The sequence below is a fragment of the Chamaea fasciata genome, unplaced genomic scaffold (assembly GCF_029207755.1).
Source record: "Chamaea fasciata isolate MVZ Bird 193981 ecotype frontalis unplaced genomic scaffold, bChaFas1.0.hap1 SCAF_1, whole genome shotgun sequence".
Lineage (NCBI taxonomy): Eukaryota > Metazoa > Chordata > Aves > Passeriformes > Sylviidae > Chamaea > Chamaea fasciata.
The window spans coordinates 150270495-150297392 of NW_027094086.1; the positions used below are offsets into that span (position 1 = coordinate 150270495).

The following is a 26898-nucleotide window of genomic DNA, read 5'->3' on the forward strand; positions in this document are numbered from 1 at the left end:
GTGTCACTGAAGACAGTCTGAGTTTCCTTTTAAAGCAGATTACTGTTCTATAGGTAAGTGTTTTTCAGGTTTCTGTGCTTAATTTCCATTAGATTGTCCCAAGACATGTCAAAAAAAGTAGTAAAACATCAGAAATCATTATGGCAAAGCTTGGCCAGCAAATAACTTTTTCAAATGACGGTTAGGAATCATGGTCTTAGAAACTGGAAATTTTGGGAAATGCTAACAAAGGCATGCCAAACATGCTGGGCCTGGGAGGAATTCATGTAGGGGTTTTGTTTGGGTTTTGCTTTTTTTTGTTTTTTTGGGGGGTTTCTTTTTTATTTGTTTGTTTGTTTGCTGACCTGTCATTTCACTCTAGCTCAAAGTCTGCCTTTTCACAACAAAACAAGTTTGCTTAATGTTTCAGGAGAGAGAGAACCAGGGTTGTGATGCAGATCTGCACCAGGTGAAAAAAGCAGCCCCTGCTCAGGATAAGGAATTTAAAGGAGGCTCCTCACTCTGGGAAGCCACAAAGGATCCAGCTGGCCACTTCTTGGGTGGGACATTGCAGTGTCACCCTCAGACAGTGGTGACCCCATCCTGGAGCACAGAGGTTCTCCTTTTGGGGCTGATTTTGTCCAGCAGGGATAACTGAGTGACGTAGTTGACCGGGCTGGTTTCTCTGGACAAAGCCCCGTGTTTGTGGGTGAAGGTCAGATATTCCTGGTGCTGCCACTTGCACAGTTGTTTCTTCAGCTCAGTTTGAACCTGCAGGAAGTTACAAACAAAGAGAAAATTAGGACTTAATGAACACTGGAGGTAAAATATGCCGAAAAGTCTACCTGACTACTTAGCCCATGTAAGTCAGGATTAAGCCTTAACACATTTTTAGAAGAACTTGAACTCTGTCCTCGTCCCTTTTGAAAAGAAACAGATTTAATTTCAAAACTTCAGAGGATGGCATGCAGAAGTGCATTTGGACACCAGGGCAAGTCACTGGCAATATTTATCATTTTGGTGTCTCCTATTCTGCCTTAATTTCCCCTGTTAAGCACACAGAGACACAGACAGTCCCCGAGTGCAACTTCATGGATGGGTCTGTGGCTCTTCCAAGAATCAAATAAATAAAAGAGAGATTTCCTCCACCATTATCCAGTATTCCAGCTCTATCCCAGCAAACTCAAGGCCCTCCAGCACTCCTCAGTTTCATCCATACTCATAACACCTTGCCTGGCAGCAGCACAGTCTCTCACATTGTCACAGACACTCAGAACTGCGGAAACACATATACACAGAGAAAATAATAATTAGATTTTAGGATTGCAGGGAACCACGACAGATGCACTGCCAAGTGGTAATGAGTGGCCAAGCTGCTGCAGGAACAGTTATCCCTAAGAAACGTGGACAAAAGCCAACCCAGCTTCACCCTGGGGCAGAGATCAGGCTCTGCCTGACCCGTTTTCAGCACCTAATGGGTTTCTGTGTTGTGAGGTGCAATATGCAAGCTATTAAAAGGCTGCTGAAGCAATTAAGAGGCTGCTGGCAAGGAGTCTATGATACAGAAGGAAGGTTGGAAGCAGAGTTTTCTGCATTCACAGCTAAGTCTTGAAGGGACTCTCTTGGAATGGCCATTATAAATGGTTCTCCTAAGTAACAAACTTATTTTAGGAATTACTCATCCTTGAGTAGGGTTACTTGCATCTTGCACCTCTGTTTAGCCATTCCTGGAAGGTGCTGGAGCATGCCAAGTGAAGGGGGCCATTTTTAAAGGGTCATTGTTTCAAAGTTTATTTTGTGTCCTTCTGTCAGAAGTGTGTGAATACAAATAAAGTCAACAAAGCTACCAAGGAACAAAAAAATATGGGGATGTCAAAGTTTCAGGAGTAGATCAAAGACAGATCTGTTCTGAAAATAGGAAAAGAAATTAAAAAACAAGAGGAGACTGTGAGTTCTAAAGGTTTTGATAATCTCATGGATTGGCTACTCACCTCTGCATTTGAGAAGCAATATAGAAGAGCAACAACGAAACCCTAGGACAGGGAGGGTAGGGAGAGGATAAAACATGGATTTAAAATCTAGAATCAATGAAAGACATCAGGTTTCATTTACAGCTTGTGTAAGACAACAAAGAATGCTTATTTCCCAGTTTTCTCTTGGAGTTCAGGCAACGTGACACTATTTACTGAGTTTTCATAATTGAATTAAACTCCTCAATGAAGGTGACATTTTATGTTTATTATTGCCATTGTAGAGAGACAACAAGGATTGACTTGCTGTTTACTGTATCCTGCAAGCAAGCTCTCCCTCAGATAAGGCAAGCATGGGAGACAAATCATTTGCAACACGGATCAATGTGGACAAATCATGGTGGGGTACAGGGGAAAGGGGAAGGGAGAAGTACTCAGCTGTTCAGTACAAGGCCCTGACCCTCTCAAATCCACACTGCTGTTCTGAGTCATGGAACAGTAAAATAAACAGAGATGTTAACGTGGTTCACTCCTGTGAAAGGGTAAGGGCAGACCAGGTGGTTATGTACCCTTATTTACCACCCCTCTTGTTGTTATTACATGTGAAATAATTTTCAACCAGTTCACCTTAATCCACAGACTGGTCTTCATGGTGTTCTGCCATTGTTATTCAATAAAAGTAGCTGTTGTATTTACTCTTGGTGATTATTCACATGAAGTCTGACTCAGAGATTTCGAATAATAAGGGAAGAAGAAGCAACATAAGAGCTCGTGAAGGAGTGAGATGGGATGAGCGAGTTGAATTTGGATGCATTAATAAATCCTGCTCTTATAACCAGCCTGAAGTGGGTTATTACAGACCAAATACCTCAACCTGTTGAGCATTTTGTCCATCTTACCTGAAATGAGCCCAGGCCCAGCTCGATATAAAGCCGAGCCTCCAGACCAGTGCTCTCGGGGAAAAATGCAAATACAATGTAGTGTACCCCAAAGAGGGGGATCAAAAGTAACGTGGATTTTGCAAGGCGCCTGGAAAAGCAAGAATTGAACAACAGTGCACTGTTAGGAACAGGAAACGAGTGACAGAAATTATATGTTGGAACATTTTTTAATTCAGAGGACTGCACCAAATGTAGGAAATTGCATCCAGAGAAGTTATGGAAGGGTCCTGTGGCTGCACTGATGGGATTTCCAGTGACTGTGAAGGGGTTTGCCAGCAACCAAGACTAGGTTTGTGATGTATTTATGGTGGGACAGAATGTTATGAGCCCCTCACAGGTGTATCTCCTCTGGGTTTGAGGTGATTTTAAGCCCCACAACGGCTTAAAATATTAGCAATATGGAATTATTATTATTATTATTATTATTATTATCATTATCATTATCATTATCATTATTATTATTATTGGAGATGTTCGAAAAGCAAAAATGTTTTAATTAAGATGAAAATAACAAACCATACAGAACAAAAAAAAAAGAACAAAAAAACCCAAAAAAACCCACCAAAAAAACAAAGAAAACCAAACCAAAACAAAAATAACACCAAAACAAAACAAAAAACAAACATCAAAAAAACCCAAACAAACAAACAGAATAAAACCCCAACCATGCCAGGTGCAAGGCACAGACCTTTGCACCTGCTACAACACCCCAAAAATGTGCTGAAAGTCTTTGTGCACTCTTTTAAGTATGTTCCAAGTAAGGTGGGATTCTTGGCATCCTGGCCGATAGAAATAGTAACAAGATTTTGAGATGCAGCTTCGAAGATCCAACAGGCATCTTTGTCTCCCTAACTTTTTGTGCTTTTCAATGTTTGCATTTTGTTCTCATGCAGCTTCAAGAAAACAATGTTTATTTTTAGATTTATCTATTTTGTTCACATATTTCTCCTCTGGGAGGAGAAATGTGATTGATGGTGATCTTCACCAACGGGGTCAAAGAGGTAGCAACCTATGTAGCCAATCTTTTGTCTCCTGAAAAAATTGTATATAATATGGAGTCAGAAAATTAAAGATAGGACTTTCCTGCTGACCTTCCTGCTGCCTGCCTCATTCTTTCATGTCCCAAAATGCGACATGTCTTTGTGCTGGAACACGGCCAAAATAAGGTATTGAACTCTCTGGTTTTGACCTTATAAGTGAAACAATGAATGAAACCCAAATCCTGTCCTAAAATGGAAACCCCTGCTACTGTTGTGGCGCAGACTCCACCATGTGAAGTGCACTCTCACAGGTTTGGTTACAGATTGTTTCCTGTTACTGCAAAGAGTTTAAAGGAAATTATCTACATCTTTCTCTCTGTGCCCATTTGTGTGGAAAGGGCTGGGAGTGAGCTGGATTCATCACCTGACATTTAGTGTTTACACTTTCAAGCTTTTGAAGTTTCGTACTTTATATTTTGCTTTGCTCTTTGTCCCCAATACATCCATCCCACACTTCTTCCCCTGAAGAAAAGTAAGATGTGAGATTTGGGATGAAAAAGAAAGTTCACATTGTCATTTCTTCTCTTTCTGTTAGAGGAGGAGTAGAACATTCTGTTCTCCTACCCATAAAAATTTTCTTACAGCAGTTAGAACACGTCAGTCCTAAGAGACCCAGAAATACTTACACAAAGTGGCTTGAATGGCTCCCTCCTCCCTCCTGGGATTTCAATTTTATGACTAGAATCCTGATCACATTAATGAATATAATAAAGTTAATCTGTAAAGACAAGACAAAATCTAAAAATTTACTACAAACCAGGACATGCTTTCAGCTGATACAAATAACTAAAAATCCCCACTTGTAGGAATTGCACTGCTATAAACCAGTGCTCATCTGTTCTCAGCTCAGATCAATAGCTTTAGAAAGAATAATTATCTTTCCCACCAATATATAGCTGTACATAAAATATGATGAAAGTTATGTCGAATTATTGTAGACCTGCACATCTTAATATCATTTTATGTCTGATACTAATGCCTTGTACTTCAGGTCAGAACTTTAAATTTAGATTTGAAATTTAGATTTTAAATGGTCTAAAAAAGTCCCCCCTGTACTTGTCATTGTTTATGACAGGGATTATACTAGAAACAGATCTGAAAAACAGATCGCTCCCTCCCTAAATTCAGGTGGTATAAATTCATGGATAAGGGAGATTTTTTTTTTTTGTCTTAAGTTACAATCATAAGAACTCATTTTAAAAGCATACTAGATAAAATTATCTATATGCAGAAACTCGAGGGAAAATGAAAAACCCTTACTAATACAGTTAGCAGGATGGGGCCTTTGATGATCCATAACACCACTCCATTTTCATCGTCGTCCCAACATCTGAAACAACAAACAAAACCAGGTTTTTATCTGTCCCATGGGAGCTTCCCATCACACACAAAAGCACTTCTGCCACAGGAAAGGAAAGTGCTGGACACTAAGTTCTAAATCACTGTCTAAATGTCTCTGGTTTCTGTGTAGTCTAATCTAAAGAAAATTTAATCAGCAAGAATCACAGATTGAAGAACCAAAGCAAAGTAAAAAAAAAAAAACAAATTTTTATTTTCAGGCTTCTTTTCTGTTCTTCTTACTACTCTCAACTCAACTTCTTATTCAACTATCCTGAGTTCTGAGCAGGTAGGTATAAAATATTGTATTTCCAGCTGATGTGAAATGATCTGAAAGCCTCCAGGATAGCTTACAGTAAACAATCTTTCTGTCTGGAGCTCATGTTTAAAGACACAGATAAAAATGAAACAAAATAAAATAATTGAATGGAAACAGAAGAAGAAACTACTGAAGACAACATTGGTTGTTTGCAAAGTTCTTATTTGAAGAGATTAGGGCTAATAACTTGTGGTTGACTTTATACAGAAGCAGCAACTTTCTTGAAATGCAATTATTTCAAGGACTGGGCATTAGGGAACTTAAATGAAATTTCAATAGTTGATATGACATTTTTAGGTTTTGTTACCCCATGTATGGACATAATAATCACAAGATTTAAAGTATTTTCTCACTTACTTCAGTACAAGCTGCAAAAATTAGAGGTAAAACTTTGAATCATGGGAGCTTTTTCCCCTTACTTTTTTTCTGTACACATCTTTCTTTTTCCCCCACCAGAAAAACAGAACACCACAAAAATTAGGATATCCTCGTGTTCCTTATCCCAGCTCTGACTCACCCAGTGTTCTGTTGATGGATTCGTGTGAGGACCCAAGCAAACATCACAGCAGTGGGAGCTCCTGAGCAAACCAACAGGAACACAACAACTGGTTTGAATTTCGTGTCCCATGGAATCTTTATTCCAGCAGGTTCACAGGGCACCAGGTTGGATTAAAGGTCAAGTTATGGGTCAGACAATTTTCAACAACTTTATGAAAGGATTTAATTTGCAGTCCAGGGAAAGGAAAAAGGAAAGGAATGAAAGGGCAGGAGAATGATATCATGGCAAAGGAGAATAGGGGATGGTGTGAAACTACATTTTCAGAAATAAATGTAAAGAATTACTTGAAGATTTGGATAGGAATTACAAACACTTGTAAAGATGGAGTAATCATTTGTTTATCTGGGGCTCTTTTATCTTGTGAATTGTGGCCAACAAACACCCTTTGTACAGCAGCTGGAAGAGCCCATAATTTTGTCCTAACCACTCTACTAATCACCCCAGACAAATCAGTTGATAAGAATTCCATGAAAAATTAACTGGATCCAGGATCTAGTGATTTCTAGCCTCACTTTATCACTCTATCCTTCTACATTTTTGACTGGGGTTTTTTAAGGCCTATAAAACAGAAATTGTTTTTTCTCTCCTCCTGTGGAATTGAATTTCCAAAGACTAAGTGACTTTCAAAGCTGCCACAACTGGGACTCTAATGTGAAGCAGGTAACATTTTCACTGATTATTCTATAGAAATAGAGGTAATTTCTTTCTAAGTATCATTTGAGATCTGTAGAAAAGGCCCAGGACTTGTCCCTCTAAATTTTAGCCCTTTGCTCAAGTCCTTTAAGCTGGGACCTTGTTAAGTTCAAGTTGGCTTTTTAATTAATGAAAAAAAATATTTCCCTCCACATCACCTAAGATGTGAGTTACCCCTGAGGTATCTCTCACCTTCCATTGATTGCAGAAGGAGATGAGGATTACCACATTATTAATTGAGTTGTTTGCTTTCTTATCTCAAGTTGGCCATGATTAATCAAGGGCTGAGAGTCTACTTTCAGACAATCCTATTTGGAATAATTCCAACAAGAATTTAATTACATTAAATAAAGTAAAAAAAAAAATCTGAAGGTGAAGGATAAATTAATATTTATTCAGGATAATTTGGATTTCACATCTAAGTCAAAAAATGTCATTGTAATTACTCAGTTTAGGTGTCTGTATTTTAGAGTAGCCAAGGTGAGACATGGCAATATCTGAGAGTCACAATACACAATTCTGAGCAGTGAAAGAAATCCTATTTATTTCACATTCCTATTCTGAATGTCAGAGATAACTTCAATTGCTGTATAACCTCAAAAGATTCCTTAAAGTCAGAAGATCTCTGAAAATAAAAGAAAAACAGAATCATTTGATTCCTAGGCCTGGACTCACATGATTTAAGATTAATCTGTCAAATTCTGCTTGCTAAAAACAAAAGGTGACTTAGTCACCCAAACTTCTTTAGTGAGTGGAAAAACTCAACATATTTCTAGGATATTATCCAGCCGTATCACTCATCCTCTTGAGGCCTGGATTATTCACCACCATGGTGCAAATAACTGAGATATAAAAGGCAATACAATGACGTGACTTTGATGTAACAGCACTGGACGAACAGGCAACTTCTTTCTAAAAATGTCACCTTCAACAGGCTCCTTTTACCTCAAAACACAGATTTTATCCACTTCTGCAAGCAACCAGAAATACTGAAAGTCGTGGAGAGGAAGGAAGTACTAACCCCAGCCAGTAAATATGAACCACCACACAAACTTCTTGTTGGAAACAAAGGTCAGCAGCAGCAGGGTTTGGAGGTAGATCCCTTCGATGAGAAGCCAGAAGAAATTGGCTAAAATGCTGAATTGGAAGAAGGCCACAGCAGCCTTACAGGCAACCTGGAAGTGCAGAGGAAGAAAAACCTTTTAGGTCTACTCTCCTTATGGCTGGTTTCTACAGAAATGTAGGCAAAATTCAGTGTCGCCGCACAAGAATGAAGAAATAACAAAATTTCTGTTGGTTTGGGGTCTTGCAATTTAAATTGACTTTATTTTAGATTTTTGAAAGGGAAATACGGTGGAGTTTTTCTCACAGATTAAATTCTTTACTGGTAGAAATTGTTAGAGTTTCATGAGAGCCAGCAGACCTAAATATCAAAGCTTAGTGCAACCTTAGCACTTGGTCTTTGGGTTTGTGTAATATTGTTTGTTTAAAGATTTCAGTTTTAGCAACAGGAGAAATAGGATGAAAAGATCTCCCTGTTGCCTTCAGGTAAAGAATTAAATGCTCAGCCAGGGGTGAGAGAGAGGGGAAAGTCAGTACCGTTGACATGAGGCAGTGGTCCATGGTTTCATCTGCAAACAAAACAGCATCTTTGGTGAAAACAGCGACTGCCCTCAAGATAAAGGAGACAAACAGGTGCATGTGGATATAATTCCGTGTGCAGTGGAATTTTCTGGCATGGAAAGAGAAGATAAGAATTGTTCTCTCAGAGAAGCTTCTCATGGTGTTATCAAAAATCAAACAGGAACACACAATTCTGCAGACACCTTGCAAAGCAATAAATGATCCGTCATTACTTGAGAGGCAGCAAGACAGGAGGGAGCAGAGAAGTTGTTACCTTTCTCAGCTAATAAAAATTCCAGGATAATTGTCCCTGGATCACCACACATTCATTTAAAGGAGATGCCAGAAGCAGAGAGTAACTTGTGGGACTCTAGGGCTGGATTATGATAATACCTCTTATTTATTTTTAATAACTTTTCTTGTTGAACAAGCTTGCATCCAGCTTTTTGGTCCCTTTCGGGTCCAAGAAAGGATTAGATTGATGTCAGTCGCATGTTATGGGATAGCTCCCAGAGCAGTTGACCTAAACTGCATTAATCTGAGGAGAAGCAGCTGAGGGAGCTGGGAAAGGGGCTCAGCCTGGAGAAAAGGAGGCTCAGGGGGGACCTTGTGGCTCTGCACAACTCCCTGACAGGAGGGGACAGCCAGATGGAGCTGGGCTCTTCCCCTGAGTTACAAGGACAGGACAAGAGGCAAAGGCCCCAAGTTGTGCCAGAGGAGGTTTACACTGGATATTAGGGAAAATTTCTTTACGGAAAGGGTTGTTGAGTACTGGCCCAGGGAAGTGGTTGAGTCCCTGTCTCTGTGGATATTTAAAACACGCATGGCTGTGATGCCTGGGCTCCTGAGTTAGTGATGGACTTGGCAGTGCTGGATTAACTATTGGGCTTGATCTTAAATGTCTTTTCTAGCCCAATATTTCTATGATTCCCTTTCCTTAGACTGCCCTGTGCATATTGTACCTTGGGCTGAAGGAATCTCCCTCAGGGTTTGGACACATCAGCCTTGCGCTCCTGGGTCCCTCTGCAAGGGCCAAGACCTTTGAGGCTGCCAACCCACTCCAGTTAGGGAGCTGCTCTGGGCTCTGCCTCAACCAAACCCCAGATCCACTTCCTAATAGCCAACATCATCAAACGAGGCATTTAAATTTAATCAAATGTCTTTTTATGTCTCTCAGTTATGGAAGAAATGGCCCTTCACAGGGGGAATGGACAATTTAGGAAACTCTGGTTCGGGGGCATGGGATACTGTTTCTGCAGAGTCTGCCCCGCCATGCACTGTAGGAATGACCAAAAAATGTTCAAAATCATCTAAAGTTAGGGAATTTCCAGTGTATGGTGTCAGGAAGGAGATAAGGAGAGACTGCCCAGCTTGATTGTTTTAACATCTGCAGGAAACACAACAGCACGAGTAGAGAAGGACCCATCACCATCAAAGGTGTCATGCTTAGAATGATGAGAAAACAACCATAAAAAAATCCCGCTAAACAAAACCACAGAGGATCTGAGAGAAATTGTTTTAAGGCACCCTGATAAAAAGCCCATTTGTATTTACCTGAAGGCAGCAAAAACAATTAGAGCTGTAATGAGCGAAGTCATGGATGCTGCATATCCAGCGGTGTAGACATGCCAAAATGCAGAATAATAGGATTTCTGTGGGAAAAAGAGACACAGCCCAGTGCAGGGGCTTGTACTGGATGCACCCTGGGATGCTCATTCCACTGGGACATATTTCATATTTCTCACTGCTCAGCCCCACAGTCTCTCTGCTGTTTTTCATGCTCGAGATCTGCTTCAGGATTTTCCCTCCACCACTAACAAATGTTTTCCTTTGTGTCCTACCTAACCCTACACGAGAGAAGTTCCACAGCCCACAGGCTCATCTGACCCCTCTGAGCATGTTCACCAGGAAAATAATAACTTTGATATGTAACCACCTAGTCTCATGTCAGTACATAAAAACTCTGGAGCACTGAAACCTTCTGGTGGGAGATTTGTGAATCTGTTACTTTAGACCTGGGCCAGATTCAATAAATATTGATTTTCATAAACAGCTATAGCTGAAAGAGAAAGAAAAGTCTCTATTAGCTGGTGAGGAAGCTGAAACATTGATAAAGAGTTGCATCATGTTGTGGAGGTATGTTAAAGCCAAGAAAATCATCTCACAGCCCTTAATTCTCTGGACAGTCAATTCCTTGCTGTATATTGTAGCATTGTAAATTCTTCATAATTCACTTGTTTTTAATTAAAAGACCTATATCCTAAGAAATCCTAATCTTGTGTCCCAAGAAAAATAAAGCTTGTTTACTTAGCTTTAATGATGCAATTTTTATTCTGATTCACCACAACATCACCTAATTATTTAAAATCCCCAGAAACTAAATTCTCTGAACCCAGGAAAATTTCCTTATTATAAATCCAGTGGACAATTTGTTCTCAAATTTATCCCAAATCTGTTTATCCAAAAGGCTGCAATTCTAGGCTGAGACAAAAAATTAGCAATTTTAAATAGATCCATAAAGAGATCTTGTAAGCCTGACATGACAGGAATCTTCGTGGTGTTTCAGAAATATTTCTGAAAAGAAGTTATTTAATTGCATAATGAAGTGTTTCAATTTATTGTATCTGGTTTTGTAGGATGGATTAAGAAACAACACGAAATACAAAAGACATCATAAGTGCTCACTGTACATACAAAGTACAAAGTGGTTCTCTTAGGACACAATTGGGATTTTGACTCACTTCCCTGTGTGTGCAGCACAGCAGAGATTGCTGATCTTATCTTCTTTTCATAGTCAAACCTTGTGGATCTGACTGGAATGACAAAGTAAACACAGCCAGAGCACAGACAGCAGCTCTGTGCAGAAATCTGCTATCCTGTCGAAATATAAACACAGCTCCTTGCTTGATTTTAGCCTAGACCAGCCAGAAATTATGCCTGGTTTAGTTTAATCCAGTGGCTGCTTGTAGAAAGCCATCTGGAGAGTGAGTTTAGTCCTGTGGGAGAACCCCATGGTGCTGGAGAACTGTGCTCCGGAATACACATCCTTTTATTAACCTTACATCCCTTCTGAACTATTCAGATAATTTCCGGCATGTTTCCAGAAGGCTTTTAAGCAGTTACTTAAGTTTTCTAAGCATTTATTTAAGCTTTGAAAGCATTTATCTTTCTCCAAAGTGCAAAGTACAAATATTCTTATCTACAGAAGGTCACTGAGCTTCCAGATATGAACTCCAGTATGACGAGGAGGAATGTGAAAATTTAAATCGTATCAAAATGTGGAGGTGAAAGAAATTCTGAAGCTTAATTGAGCATGAATTAGGATTTTTAGATAGGAAAAATATTCACTTCCTGCTCCACTGAACACCTAAAATAAAGTGTGGAAATATTCAGTGGCCTCCAAGAATTCCCTCCTAAGGATGTGTGTTGACCACCAGGGTATAAAGTTAGGAAATATTATTTCTATGACTCAAAGAAAATCTGGAAAACAATACAAATAGGTGGGATCCAAAGGAATTTTTCCCTGAAAAAATCCCTGAGGACTGGTGGGTAGGGCTTCCCTGGGAGATGGGTGGATGATGAGGATTTACACCACCTTTGTCAGAGGACCAGTCTTTGTTAGTTTGGACAGGCAAACTAAACATGAGTTTAACACCAAGAGGAGACATTTGGATGGAGAAGAAAGTGCTGGCTGCTATATGTTGAGCCTAATTTGTTAAGCAAGTTCTAAATAAACCTAAAACCTTTGAGTTTAGCACTGAAAATGGGTAATTACTGGGTCCTGACAGGACTCAGATGTGTCGACCATCCAGCTACTCAGGAGAGGATGCTCTGGAGATGTTCAGGAACAGGAAATCAAACCCCACCTGATCCTCAGGTCCTTTACTGGAACCTTCATCAAAGCCACAGGCAACGGTGTATGGGGGGAACGGCTCTGACCAATATTCCTCCTGTGTGCAGTTCCTCTGCAGGAAACCTTCAGTGGGAAAACACAGCAGAAAATTAATTTAGGGCTGCTGGTGCTGCTGTTCTTTAAGTTTTGATGGGTAGCAATAATTTCTTATTACTTTTTTGGTTCCTAAGAGTGGGACTTATAGGTTTAGTCATGTTCAGGGAGATTAGCTATAAGAATGACAATATTCTATATATCTATCCTTTGGAAAAACCTGAGGGACGTGTTCCCAGGCATTTCAAGATGCAGTGGGACTTGTGCATTTCATAAGGGAAATCAACTCTGCAAATTCATTCCTTCCACAGAGGAAATCAAATTATACATTTACAACGTATTTTGGGATTTTGGGCAAAGTCCTGAGCTGTCTTTTCCAGATTGGAAGCTCCACACAAGCTTTGATCTTGGTCCTGCTCTGACTGGAGGATTGGACTGGATGACCTCAGGAGGTTGTTTCTAATATTAATTAATGTACAGTTTTATAAATCAGTGCTTCTAAGACATATTCCTTTATACATTTAGCAGCATGGTGAACTTGTCCATCATATTTACATCACCAAAGGGATTAAAGAATTCAGTAGGGCACAACACAAAACATAAGAGTGTCAATATTGACCCCAAGCTGAGATTTGTGTCTGGATAATTACTGAATGCTGACTGACACAAGAGCATTGTAAATCAGGAAAATATAAAGGAATCCTCAACTACTAGAATTCATTTAAAATAATAATAATTAAAAAATAGGGATAGAAGAATACGAAAAAGTCTTGCCGTGGGTACTGGTGAATTCTTCAAAAAATTGTGGGCAGGGAATTTTAACCACTTCCCCAAATGTGGCTCTGGGCCAGCAGGTTAAACCATCCCAGTCTCTGGCACACCCTGTAAGACAAATAAACAGATGTGCCTCTAAAGAAAGAAAATCACAGGGAACATCACACATTTGATCTTCCATAACGAGATTGTGGCTTTCCCACTCATTCACATGCAAGAAGAGCCACAGCAGGACGTGCAGCTCTGCAGATGAAGGAATGGAGTGTTTTCCTTTTCTCCTTGAATACATCCTTGCTTACACTTGGTATTCCAGCTGGACCTTCCCCCTCCTTATCTCATAAGAGAACGTACCTGAAATTCAAGCAGACACAATCCAAAAGTCAAATCAATTGGAGCTCTTTCCTGTTGTCAAAACAAAAGCCACCGAAATAAAAGTATTGAATAATGATTAGCACTTGAGATTTCTCATTACTCCTTTCTCATTAATGGAGATGCCTCATTATAGAGTCTGACTGAAATACATCAGACTCAAAACTCAGCTTGAACCTCTCTTTCATTCCTGTTTAAAAGTCTACCAGTTCCACCTGGCTTAAAGGAAATTCGGGCTGAAGTCCCAGTCTTAGGCAATCAATGCCATTTTTGTGGTGGATTTCCTGAGGGATTAAATTCATCCCAAACTAGGAGAACATCTCAGCATTATAAAAAACGACCATCGCTGGGAGTGAGTCTGGAATTCACAGTGTTCCCTAAAGCAGAGACTGCTGGCTGATGACACAGGGTGTGCTGCTGGCTCTGAGTGCCCTAAAAAAAAAGGGTTTTCAGGAGTTTCAGTGAATCACAGCTTTGTCACAGCTGCATCACACTGAGACTTGGAGCTCTTGGCAAATGGGTGTGGGGGCAGCACAGAAAAGTTGCCAGCATGTAAATGTGCCTGAAACAATAAAAGAGAGCATCATGCTCTAACCAAAACTAATCTCTAGGTAGTCATAAGGGGGCTATAAAGCAGGGGGTCGAATTGGGAGGTGTTATTTTCTTCCGTGATTCTTTTCTGCTGCCTCTGCCGATGGATGACAAGGCAAATCTCAAGTTGTCAAGTTGAAATGTGGAAGCAATTCTTGCCTGGAGCTGAGCAAAGTTACTCCCTGGATTTCAGAAGGATAGTCCTGAGAATCTCCCACAGCGTTATCCTCACATCACCCCCGCGAGGATGAAATTCCTGCTATACCAAATTTTCCAGGGAAAATAGAGGCCCTCATTCATTAGCTGAAATTTTAATTGCCTCAAACATGTCAGCTAATCTTGTCTACCTTTGTGAACAACAGAAAGAGACAGAGACTTTCAGAGCTGATTCATCTCAAATGTTGGCAGCTTCTTCCTGAGGACAGGATGAATCACACCGTGCAAGTACCTGGCTCTCACTGATGCTCCCAGCCTAAACTTGGCTGCTAATTGTTAAATTAATGAAGCCAATTAGTCCAACTGAGACATGCAGTGGCCCCAACACTTACACTTAGCTGCTGAAGTGGTCCCTCTTAGAAAGGCTTGGCAGATTTGAGGAGCTGGGTCAAAAAATCGTTTTTATTTGGCAATGTGGAGTTTAAAGTTATATTTTTGTGACTTTGTGTAGGAACAGAACCTCTATGTCTTAAGTCTTAGAAATTATTTATTTCCAGTGACTTGTACAGTTTATATCAAAGGCACTGCTGAGTGCAGAGGCTGAAAGGGAATTTTGCATGCCAAGGTTTTCAGGAGACTGGTGGTGTCCAAGCCATCAGAGACTCCATAAAGACAACTGCAGTAGGAGCTGTATCTACAAATGTATCTATGACATCATAGATATTTAAGTCTTGTTCAGAAATCCAGGAATTTCTAGACAGTGAAGGGGAAAAAAAAAAAAAGAAAAAAAAAAAGGTGGAGTTAGGACTTGATTAATTTGATCTATTTTACACATCTGCTTCAAAATCAGAGGAATTTCACCCTGGGTTCTGCTGGTGGCATTCACTGGATGTTGCTCTGCACAAGAATAATGTGGAACTACTTTAGATTAAAAACTCTGCCTGATTTTAAAAACACAGACTGATTCCAGCACAGATTGTCTGTGACTGCTTAAGTTTAATCCTACAAACTCTGATCCCTCTGTTGGTCTCAGTGAATTCCTAAAAACTGAAGCACAAGCAATGGACTTTTACTTATCTTAGTGTAGTTTTATCCTCCAGATAAAATATTTGGGAAAAATTGTTTTCCCAGCTCTAATATTTAATTTCAAACTATATTCACAAATGTTGTCAATACCAGAACAGACTTTCATTAAAGTCTTTCCTTCTCTGGAGAAGAAAAGGAGGAAAGGGGAGCTCTGAGAAGCTCAGAGTGGACAAGGTTGAAGATTGTTAAAAAGTTTAACAGAACTCTCAGGGATTTTTATTTCTTTTGCTATAAACAGGATGCTAAAACCGTGTGATTACTTTTGTGTTGACGAGGAAGATGCCTGGAATGACTTCCTGCAATGCAGGTAATGAATCATTTTTGAAAATGCCTAATTTGTACCAGATTTTTTGTGGTGGGTTACTGTGTGTTCTAAGTGCAAAAACAGGTATTTTGGACTTTCCTCAAGCGTCTGTGAGAAATAGCACCAAAATAAAATAGGAAACTAGATGAGAGATACAAAACAAGGGAGTGATTGGAAATTCTGCAGAATAATATGAAAGAGAAAGGAAATATTTTGGGGTTAGACTCTGATTTTCACCAGGTTGCTAAAGGCAGACTTCCAAGTGTTTCCAATAATTCTCTCCTGACTAAATGCATGAGGTATTTTTGTCTCATAATTCCTCTGCAGAAAACAAACATCTTAAAATTCATGGGACTGAAAAATCTCACTGAGGTGGATTCAAATTTTTCTAAGTAAAGCTGACCAGAATAAAATGTGACTGAATTTTTCAAAGAGTCTGAGCATTTTAAAATTCCATGTTGAGTTATTTCTAAGCGTGTTTCCACAATGCCAAAACCCCAGGAGGGAACACCTTACACAACATTCCAAATATATTTTACAGGCCCTGTTACGTGTTCATTTTAGTTTTTGAATTTTATATCTGAGCATGCGATAGACTTCTGAACACCACCACAATAAACCTTTACAAGCAGACAAATAATGACTAAAATCGTAAAAATGCAACATTTAGAAGAACTTGGGGTTTTCTTTAACATCTTTTCCCCCCTTCAAAGAATATTTTCACCAGATTGGAATGATCCTCAACGTTGATACAACTTCAGTGGGGTCTTCAGTACCTTCTGTGGGAGTTTCTTTGGAGTTTTGTATGTAAATAGAGAACACACCACACCCTCCAGTAATGTGAGACATTCCAACCCAGGGAATGCCCCTCAGGACCAGGGAATGACCATCTTACCTTTAAGATCAGGTGAGGCAGATTCGTTGTGCTCCGAGCAGAGAGCCTCCTCTTTGACCACCTGCTGGAATATTTTGCATTCTGGATGGATTCCCGTAACCTTGGCAAGAGAAAGACCAAAAACCACCAAGAACTTCTGTGATTATCAGAATGAGAAAAGTCCTTTTGTACCTTGTGGTTTAAACTTTGAGGTCTAAGAATATGAAAACTCCAGCTGAATTTTTTGGGGTTTTTTTTGTTGTTTTTTTTTGTTTGTTTGTTGTTTGTTTGTTCGTTTTGTGTTGTTTGCAAATAGAACATATAAATGGCAGGAGGAGTCTGTGATCCCAAATAATTATTAATTTGTGTACATTTCTGGGTGTACATTCCACATGGATTCTTCACTGTGACATAATATTCAGCTTATACAGCACCTCTTCTCCAGTATGGACATTTTTATCCCCTTCCCTTTGCAGTTATGTTTCCCACATAACTCAAATGATGTTCACAGTTTTTGGATTTTCACGTATTTACCAGCTGGCCAAAATTGGATGAATCCACTAGCTGTGGGATTATTCACATCAGGTTCTCCAAACTTAAATGCAGCCTGCCCACAGAAATATTTCTTCTCCATAAGTCAACTGAAATTAAATAAATTTATTTAAAGAATGGTAGTCTTGGCCATAGTTTAATCTGAATGATTGAAAAATTCTATGAATGTGTTATCTGAGGGTGTTGCACACACATCAGACTGAGGAGCTACTTTCATTTTAACAGATGAAGAAATGAGAAAAAAATTAACGACTGGGAATCTCAAGGATTTTTTTTTTTATTTCACAGATTAAGGTACATTTAAACAGTTAAATGGATTTCTAGACAGCAGTTGTTGAATAGGGTCTAAATTCATCCTCTTAGCTACAGATATTTAGTCCCATTTATTGACAGGGATTTTCTTTGACCTCCATCTTCCGCTCCAGAAAGTTTCATGTCTCCTGTAGTCCTGCATCACAACTCCTGTGACTGTGAAGATGTTCTTAATAACCTACACAACCCAAAAATGGCTTCCTCTGCAAAGGCAAATAAATTCTGAGAAAGAAACTACATGTCAGTGTCTACACTTGATTTGTTATCTCAGTTTCCTTTGCAGCCCTTGGGGATTTCAGGGATGTCTCAGACCCCCAGGAATGGTTGGTGCTGTTTGGGATGTGAAAAAGTATCTCAGCCCTCTTGAGTAGACTCTGCATGAATTTTGTCAGCCACGTGCAGGAGTCTCAAATGCATTATTTGATGTCTCAAATGCGTTACTTGATGTCTCAAATCCTTCTACACACCCATCTTTAGGAAAATGAATTAAACTGAGTAAAGAAAGCCACTGAACTGTATCCAGAGAACTGGATACTGGACCAAAGCCTGTTTTGGGATATTGGGATCCTCAAAACATGAGCAGTTTTATATGGAACAAAAATTCTCTCTTTTTTTTTTTTCTCTTTTTTTTTTTTCTTTTTTTTTTTTCTTGCTTCTTTCTAACTTGTGCTGTTCAAGACAAAGCCAAGGGCTCAGTGAGCAGGGATTTTAATGGAAAAACTATGGACTGAAGACTTCCCAACATGTTTTTGAGGAAGACTGTAGGATCTTTTAACCTCTAATGACTGAAAAGTCAATGCAGATGTGAACAGTAGTTCTATATTGCCTTTTCAATCTCAGAAAACTGATTTATTTGCCTTCAAAATGTTTTCAGTGAGCAGAGCAACCAGGATTTCTTTTAGCTTCCACAGAAATGCTACTGGAAGTTATGCAAACTATTCCATCTTAGCAATAATATCTGCCAAGGGGCAAAAATTAGAGCACAACTTTATCTTTAAAAACCTTTAAAAAATTCTGCCTACATTTGGGTTTTAAAGGAGCATAGACAGACTTGTCTTAATTATGAGGCCCCAGAGATGGTTCATCCATGCTAATATTAGAACAGAAAGAGGATTAGGGGCACTGTTTGAAAAGAAAGTTAAGACATGGTGCTTTTTCATGCATTATAATACTCCAGTGGGTAATTCAAAATACATTTTATAAATCAGCATGAGTGACTCTTAAAATAGTACTTTTTGCTCTTCGACTGTAGTAACTCAATTCTGAAATGAAATCTTTCAGGTATTAATAGGATCCCCTGCTCATCACTTTACATTTAAACAGACATTTCACTTTGCAGTTTGCCCACATAACAAATGAATTCCCTGAGTAGAAGTAACAAAATAATTGCTCCATAAATCTCTCACTATTTCAGTTCATAAAGGTGGATTCAGCTGGACAGGGAAAAAAAATCCGTCTACTTTCTGGAATTCCTGGATTCTGTTACAGTGATAATTTTGTATTTGGAATATTCTTAGGTTTGGTGTTTAAAAGTCATGGCAATCTGAGATGATGCTCTACCATATTCACTGAGTCCTCTGAAAAGAGTTTGTGCTAAAAGGCATAACCCAAAGTGCAAACAAACCACAATATTTTAAATGTCTTAGAAAAAAAAAAAAACACTGGGGAGTGGTGGGTTTAATTAATAACCTCATGCCAGAAAAGTTGGGAATCCTAGAAACATGCAGAATCAGTTCTGAAAAAAATTCAGAGGAAGAAGAGTAATCTTTTCTCCAAAAGTCAGTCAGAGAGACACAGGCAGGGGCAACGAGGGACATTGAGGATGCCAGACTCCTGCTCAGAGCAGGCTGCATCTCCTGCCTTCTCTCCTTTGGTAAATCCTCTGCTGAACCAGAGCCTCAAACACCATCACCCATCAGAGTTTTTGGCAAAATTGAAGGATTCTCAATTTACAGTGCCTGGGGAAGCTCATACCCCACCCCTGAGGACGTGGTACTGCCTTGGTTTTACACATAACAGAGGAATGGCTAAAACAGGTCCAGCCAGTTCTACCTCCTGCCTCTGAAAACTGTGATAAATCATCAGAAAACATGATTTGATGGTTTCTTTGCGAAGTCCTGATCAACAGGTAGTGATACTCAGAGGTTGGGAGGTGCTGGCACTGATGGCCTGGAGAAGCTGTGGCTGCCCCTGGATCCCTGGAAGTGTCCAACTCAGGCTGGACAGGGCTTGGAGCAGCCTGGGATAGTGGAAGGTGTCAGGGTTGGAACTGGATGAGCTTTAAGGTCCCTTCCAACCCAAACCATTCTGGGACTCTGATACCCATGGTGGTACTGCAGTCAATCCCACTGACACTCAGAGCAATTCACCATTGGCCCAAAGTTTGTTTCCTTCTGGGTTGCTGGATTTGGGGTGGGCAGGGCTACAACCGCAGGAACCCAGACTTTATCACAGAGATTCCGTATCACTGACACTTCAGGGGTTGAAAATCAACATCAAGCCCTATTTCAGATGCAACCCACAGACTACCCCCTAAGAAACAAAAACGAGGCTGTTGCTATTAATTTATAATCATGCAGCCTCGCTGAAAGTAAAGCCACTGTTGGACAGAAAAAGTAAAGCTAAAATGACACATATACAAGAAATCAAGAGCAGTGATGATGCTTCAATCTGTTGGTTTTCCCCAGGCTTTAAGGAAAGGAAAGACATTAAACCATTGCATAGTTAAAGAAAAGCCTTGTGGGCAGAGCATTACTTGCAATTTGTCGTCTGTGGCTTATTTTCTGTTATTAGTCTCACAATGCCTTGAATTAAAAGTTTTTGCTCTAATCTGCCTACAAGGGTTGGGTGACGGGGCTGTCCAGAAAGCAGGACCTCTCTGCATTTGGTGCAGGGACATATTACGGCAATTTGGGAGGCATCTGCTGAAAAGGTGGATTTTGTAGGAAAAGAGTAGCTCCTGCTCAGCATAAAAAAAAGGGAAAACTTAGGAAGCAAAGCAGGGCAGAGCTTTCTGAGGCAGACACTGTCCAGTCTGGCACTGTGTTCCCTGCCACAGAGAGAAGTGTAAGAGGCTGATTGAAAAAGTTTTTCCTTGGATAAATATTTCCCAGTATCTCGGCAGTAACCTGGCCTGATTCTCACTGGAAACCACAGTGGGGTGCTTTCATTCTGAGATTTACACATAAAACTTAGAGATTTCAGGAAATGTTGTGGACGCTCCTCAAGGCATTGAGCTTTGCATTCCTGAGCATCGTAACACAAAGGGTTTGTTTATTTTTTCCCTGGATCAAATGTTACTGACCAATTTGAGTCAAAATTCACCGTTTTGACTCCTAGTTCTTACCACAAAAAACAATCTTGCCTGGAACACAGTGACTGCTAAAAAATTACCTATGACAACCATGAGCATGCTGAAAACCTGAGACAGTTTAGAGACACAGATGTTGGGCTTGCATTTACTTTTGGACTTCATTTTCTTCACATCTTTTAAGGTCATTGCACCAAAACATTCAGTGGCTTATTCACTGTGAGTAGTTTAACATTGTTTTCTGTTTCCTCTGTTCCATGATAGTTTATTTATTTCCCCAAATCTGCACAGAAAAATCAAAGTAACGGCACTTTGGGCTTTGATACGTTTATGTTGGACTACAGATTTAGCAAGCACTGGGAGGAGTATTTCCAGCAACATCCTCATGCCATGCTTAGTGCCATTTAATTAAAAGCAATCTTTCCTGAGAGTCCATTCAAAAATGGTGCCCCTAAGCTGCTTATGGGGATAGAAAAACTGTAATTTAGATGTCACACAAAAGACAGATCTTCACTCATTAAGAAGTCCATTAGCACACTTGGGGAAGAGTAGGGACATTTTCTATGCTCTCTGAAAATTAGGGAAGTGCTTCAAAGCTGGGCACTGAATATATTATTCACCTTTGAAAAAGCAATTCCATGGGATCAAAGAGCCAGCAGTAACACTCAGTCATTTTTTGAGAATTAATCAAAGCTCGAAGAATTGGCTGAATTCATTGGCAAGATGAGAAGGATCCAGGAATTTGAAGGCTCTTTCCAGTGATCTGTTTCTGCTTCCAGTGCCCTGCAATCCTAAAGCCTCACAAATGGGTTTTGCGTCAAGTACATAAATCATTGACTGAGAATATTCATCGCTTTCCTTTCCGCCTCTGTCTCCTCAGCTTGCATTCACCCAGATCCCATCTCCGATATGCTCTGAAATTAATCCTGTACTCCCAGTTCCTGCTGTCTGTGCTTCCCCAGCTCTGATATGACTCCAATGCCTGAATATTTTAGTTCTCCCTCACACCGGCTTGTCTGCCATTCATGTCACACACAGACTCCCACCTTGGAGGATTAAAACTCACCTGGTATATTTGAATATAGAAAAGCACAGAAAAGACAACTCCTGCATCCCCATTTTTAAGTCTGAAGTGCTCAGTTAGTCCTGAAAGTTGGACAGGGTTGCCAAAGACACCAGGCAGGAAAATCAGGATATGCTTTGAAATACACACAATTTTTCAGTGAAATATTGATGGGCGGGAATGGCTTTTAGGATGGAGGAAGATTCATGAAAAAAAAAGTTGAAGACAGGTTTAGTAACAGACAAAGAAAACCTCAGCCTTTCTCATAAACTTCCCAGTCTGTTAAATGTATCTTATCTAAACGTTCCATCTGCTTAACTCCTCAAAAAAACCAAGCGCTAATTAAAAATCTTTGAGACTGGGGAGCGCAGGACACTGAAGCCAATTTTCTCATGTGCTTTGGAGGGACCTGGGGCTCACCCTGAGCTCCATGAGCCCCTGTCCATTCCATAGCTACATTCCCAGTCACTGCAGTGAAAACCTTCCTGTCCAAGCCTTGGCCTACAATTAATTCTGGGATATTTATAATGCCTTATGTGTAGTGCTGTGTTCTGTAAAAAACAAGAAACAATAAAAAAATAACAATTTGTCATGCAGTAAAAAAAAGTCAACTCAACTCTTAAAAGCTCAGTTGCATCCATCTAGGTTTTTTTCCACCATCCCCAAGCCATGTTTGCCACTGTGGATGATACCTTAAATTTTGGTTTTCATGTTTTTTAAGATTCTGCGGTGCTCAGGGGTGCAGCTCTGAGCTCACAGTCAGTGTCACTCAGCTCTCTGCACACAGCAGGGACACAAATCCTTCTCCTGCTGCACACCAAGGACAACTGGCACAAGTTTTCAGGCCCAAAAACACAAACAGGGGCTGAAGGGAGAAAACAAGAAGGATGGGACTGCATCACCTGCAGCTGGAATTGGACAATTCAACCCCAAGATGCAAATGGACCAAAACTTATCAAAGTGTGAGACCTTGTGAACATTTGTCCATTTTGTGACCATTTTGGGTCCACCTTGGGTGTAGCCCTGGCCATGCCCTGTCCTGCCCAAGGTGTATCCTAGAAGCCTTTCAATAAACATCTACTTTATTCTCCAGTTCTGTCCAGTCTCTGTTTTAGGTTCCCAAGGCATCATGGACTCTGGAAATCACCAGGTGACCTCAGCAGTGACAGAACTCCAGTCCCCAGCAATAAATTCAACTCTCACACAAAATCCTGCCCTCAGCTTCCAGCTCTGACTCCATCCTGATCCCAGAAGCTTCCAACCCCAAAGCTGCAGCCTCATTTCCAATCTTTCTCTTCAGCCAGTTAAATAGATTATTTCAGGAGTCTTTTTGGCTGAAAATGACTACCTAGAGGATATTTTCTGTGTTTGTTTTCTCTCTCTCTAACTTGATTACCTATGGAAGAAGGGAAGCTGAGACACTGATTGCCTCACACTCATTTAGAGGAACATATTTTCAATATTGTTTTCAAGACATTGAAGCAATGCTTGAATGCTCCTCTGTGGATTGGACTGTATTTATATGACTGTGTTTAACTGCATGACCTTATAGAGAACAACACTTGCTATACATATTTATTCATGTATATCACTACATTTATTCACTCACATGTATTCTTTATAAGACAACACAGCCATACTAATTTACTTTGTTTATGAACACTGTAATTAATATTACCTTGAGAAAGATTAATTGATCAGTGCTCTGCTAAATTGGTTGGAGCATTTAATTATTATTAACGCTTGAAAAATAACAGAACACTAAAAACTGAGCATCCCCATTTTCTGCTGTTGCAAGTATTTCTGTAAATTAAAGAGAGATTTCTCCTTTTCTGTATAATTTTTTTTTTTTTTTTTTTTTTTTTTTTTTTTTTTTTTTTTGTTGCCTGCAGGTGAGATTCATGTTATCTAATCCCAAAATTCTGAAACCTGGAAGGCAAAGTCCTACAACAAGTTCATTTAATTGATCTGTATTCTTGGAGTGTTTTCATCTCCTCCCAGGAACACTGAAGTAGGCTCAATGAGTAGCTTTAGACCAGATTCCTAATTTTAGATAGTTAATTGTAGATGATTAATCTAAATTCCCCCATCAAGCCTCCCTTAACGATCAGTGAAAGCAAACAAGCAGTTCCAGGGAAGGATTCCTCCTACTTTGCTCAGACACCTGTTTCAGGACAGTGACAACCTGTACAGGAGCTTGTCTCCCTCCATTGACTCCCTCCAGGCTAAAAAAAACCACCGAAAACCAGATTATTCCACACATCCAGCTCCCCATGGGGAGGAATTGTAGGTCTGCAGGGACCAGACCAGTGGAAGAAGCACAAATTAAACACGGAAATTTAGACACCCAGCTTTGTTTAACTGGGAGTCAGCATCTTGCCATGGTTTTGGCTCCATGGGCCCATTAGCACAAGAAATACTTTGCTGAAGGGAATGTGCAGCTCAGGAGTGACCGACCTGGGCTTCCATTCTCTCCTCCCCTCATTAGATCAGACTAAAGCCCTTCCCAGAAATGGGAAATGTAGGTGTTTGAAGAGGAAAGCAGTTTAGCTCAGTGTGAAGGCAGTGAAGGCCTTTTCTGTGTGTTTTCTGCTCCTTGTCCTCTGCTTCCTGAGACTCTGAACTCTTTAAGACAGGAAAAGTCATTTTTTAGGCATTTCAGCCTCCAGTGCTCTCTGTTCCTTGTCACTTGCCAGTGAATGGTAATTTCTTTAGTATCAAGGACTCTATTCTGCAAGGCACAAAGTGTATCCTGCAACATCCCTGTGGAGCTGACAGAAGGTAGCAGTACCCAGTTCCTCAGAGGAAGTTTTCACCATTAGCCCCCGGGTTTATTTTCATATCTGATTAATGACTTCTTTGCAGAACCCATACAGGAATAATTGCTCTGTTCAGAGATGATCCTTTGAAATAGGAAAGGTTTATTTCCTCACTGTATCCTGGGGGTCTCAGGTCTTCCCTGACTCTAACCGAACATGCAAAGAGACCTAGATTGAGGCACAAACCCCACTGACATTCAGAGCACTGCCTCTCACCAGACATGAGGTTGATGCTCTTATTTTGAGGCCAAAAGCTGCACAGATCAGGCAGTTTATAGAATTTCTTTTATTATGGCACAGCCTGCTGCAATATGCTGCAATATTAAAATGATCTATGGCAGGCCCCAGATGTGCATGATCCATCACTTGGGATCAGCTCCACTCTGCTGACAGCTGCAAGAATGAGTTGTGCCTCCATTAGGTGTAAAAAGGCTGGCCCAGACGCCAAAATCACTTTACCTGCAGCAGTCTAACCCTTTAGGCTGACTGGTTTTCATGAAAGAACAGTGTAATACATGATAATAGCTACACTGGTGAGGTTTGCATAGCAAGGACCCACAAGCTATCCCTTGTACGTAAATCTGTGTAAATACAGAGGAAATTACAAGATCCAGAGGTGCACGTGTTAAAGTTTACATCCCATCTCTCACTGTTTTGAAATGAAATGTCAGGATCAGTCTGTAATTTAGGCTGTCACAGTTACCCACAGAGGAAAACAGGCCCTAGAGAAGCCCCCACTCCATCTGGCTATCTCAGGACAAGATGGAATGTTTCCTGGGAAGGTGACTCTCTCCCTCCTGGCTCCAGCAGGAACCTCAATCTCAGCCCACGCTGAACATTTCACTGTGAAATGAGTAAAGTTGGAATTAACGAGTCCCTGGTAATCACACCCGGAGGAAACGTTCCAAACACTTCCCTGAGGCTAAAGATTGAGGGCAAAGAAGAGGAATCACTGTGCTTGGATTTGCACTGATTTTTGTCAAGCACCCCAGGCAGTGCCAGCGGTGGAGGTCAGGGAGGGTTGGTCGTGCCTGGATTGTGTCGCTGTGCTCATCCATCCTCCCCAGTGTCCAGTGGCACAGCCTCACCTGCTGTCCTCAGTGCACACAGACATGAGACAGTTCATGCTCCTGCTTGATGAGATCAGAAACCTCCAGCACTGAAAACACCCGTGCCCTCTCAGAGGAAAAAATATCCCCCATCCATCAGGAGGAACTGTTCTTTTCTAGTTATCCTCCTTCTCCTGCAAAGTTGCCTTTCTCAGGACAGCTGGGACAGTGACCTGTCCCCTCCTGTCCTCCTAAAGCCCTGCTACAGCCGTTCTGCTTTGGGCATGCTCTTCTGTCCTCTGCAAACTGCAATTCTCATGAATGGAAATGAAAAGACATCTATTAACAGCATCTTGAGGTTGGAAAATTTTAATGAAAGGAGCTAGGTCAACACATTAACTTAGGGATAATTTTTTTTTTTCTTTCCTTCTCTCCAACATCTCTGTCTCATTATATATATTTTTTTTAATTTTTTTTTTTTTTCTTAACCCTTTCCTCGTTTTTCTCTCTTTCTGCCTGCTCCCTGTTAGGAGAAAAGTTCCCCAGCTTCTGCGGACTTTCCCCCACCCCGGCTGCAGTGGGGCAGCTGCGGAGCCATCCAGCTGTGGCCGGCAGCCAGATGTTCGGTGTCCCCCCGCCCCGCCCCAGCGGTTCCCCCGCGGGCGCGCACTCACCAGCGGGAGCAGCAGCCAGCGCAAAGTTCGCATCCTCCGCAGCAGCCGCCGGGTCCTGCCGCTGCCTCTGCCTGTTGTGATGCTGCCAAAAGCCGAGACTCTGCCCGCCCCCACCTGCCCAGGGCCCGCCCCGAGAGCTTCGAACCTCGCCGAGACCCCCGGCAGCCCCCGCAGGGTGGGGGCACAGGGACAGGGATGGGAGCAGAGGGATAAGGATGGGAGCAGGAGGACGAGGATGGGAGCAGGAGGACGAGGATGGAACTGTGGGACGAGGATGGGAACAGGGGGACAGGGATGAGAGCACAGAGGCAAGGATGGGAACAGGGGGATGATGATGGGAGCACAAGGATGAGGATGGGAGCACAGGGACAAGGATGGGAGCAAAGGGACAAGGATGAGAATATGGGGACAAGGATGCGAGCAGGGGGATAAGGATGGGAGCAGGGGGACAAGGATGGGGGCACAGGGACAAGGATTGAAGCAAAGAGACAAGGATGGGAACAGAGGGATAATGTTGGGAACAGGGGCAAGGATTCTCCAGCATCCCCCAGGGATAT

At 40.9% G+C, this 26898-nt stretch overlaps 1 protein-coding gene across 1 annotated transcript; it reads right to left on the reverse strand.

The window, feature by feature from the left end:
• Positions 1-544: 544 nt before the first annotated feature.
• Positions 545-26380, reverse strand: LOC136297106 (vasoactive intestinal polypeptide receptor 1-like). The gene is made up of 13 exons (XM_066196820.1): positions 26342-26380; positions 16584-16683; positions 13183-13290; positions 12329-12438; positions 10017-10114; positions 8439-8571; positions 7861-8014; positions 6105-6165; positions 5191-5260; positions 4557-4648; positions 2849-2978; positions 1971-2012; positions 545-750 (listed from the first exon to the last, which is right to left on the reverse strand). The coding sequence occupies exons 1-13, from the start codon at positions 26372-26374 to the stop codon at positions 562-564; spliced, it is 1320 nt and encodes a 439-aa protein (XP_066052917.1). The 5' UTR covers positions 26375-26380; the 3' UTR covers positions 545-561.
• Positions 26381-26898: the final 518 nt, after the last annotated feature.

Bases quoted from the DNA above. Each gene is read 5' to 3' on its own strand.
- LOC136297106 (XM_066196820.1), bottom strand. From the start codon at position 26,374: ATGCGAACTTTGCGCTGGCTGCTGCTCCCGCTG. The intron at 16,684-26,341 runs GTGAGTGCGCGC...TCTCTTGCCAAG, and splicing joins GCTGGCTGCTGCTCCCGCTG to GTTACGGGAATCCATCCAGA. The intron at 4,649-5,190 runs GTAAGGGTTTTT...TTGTCTTTACAG, and splicing joins CCATCCTGCTAACTGTATTA to ATTAACTTTATTATATTCAT.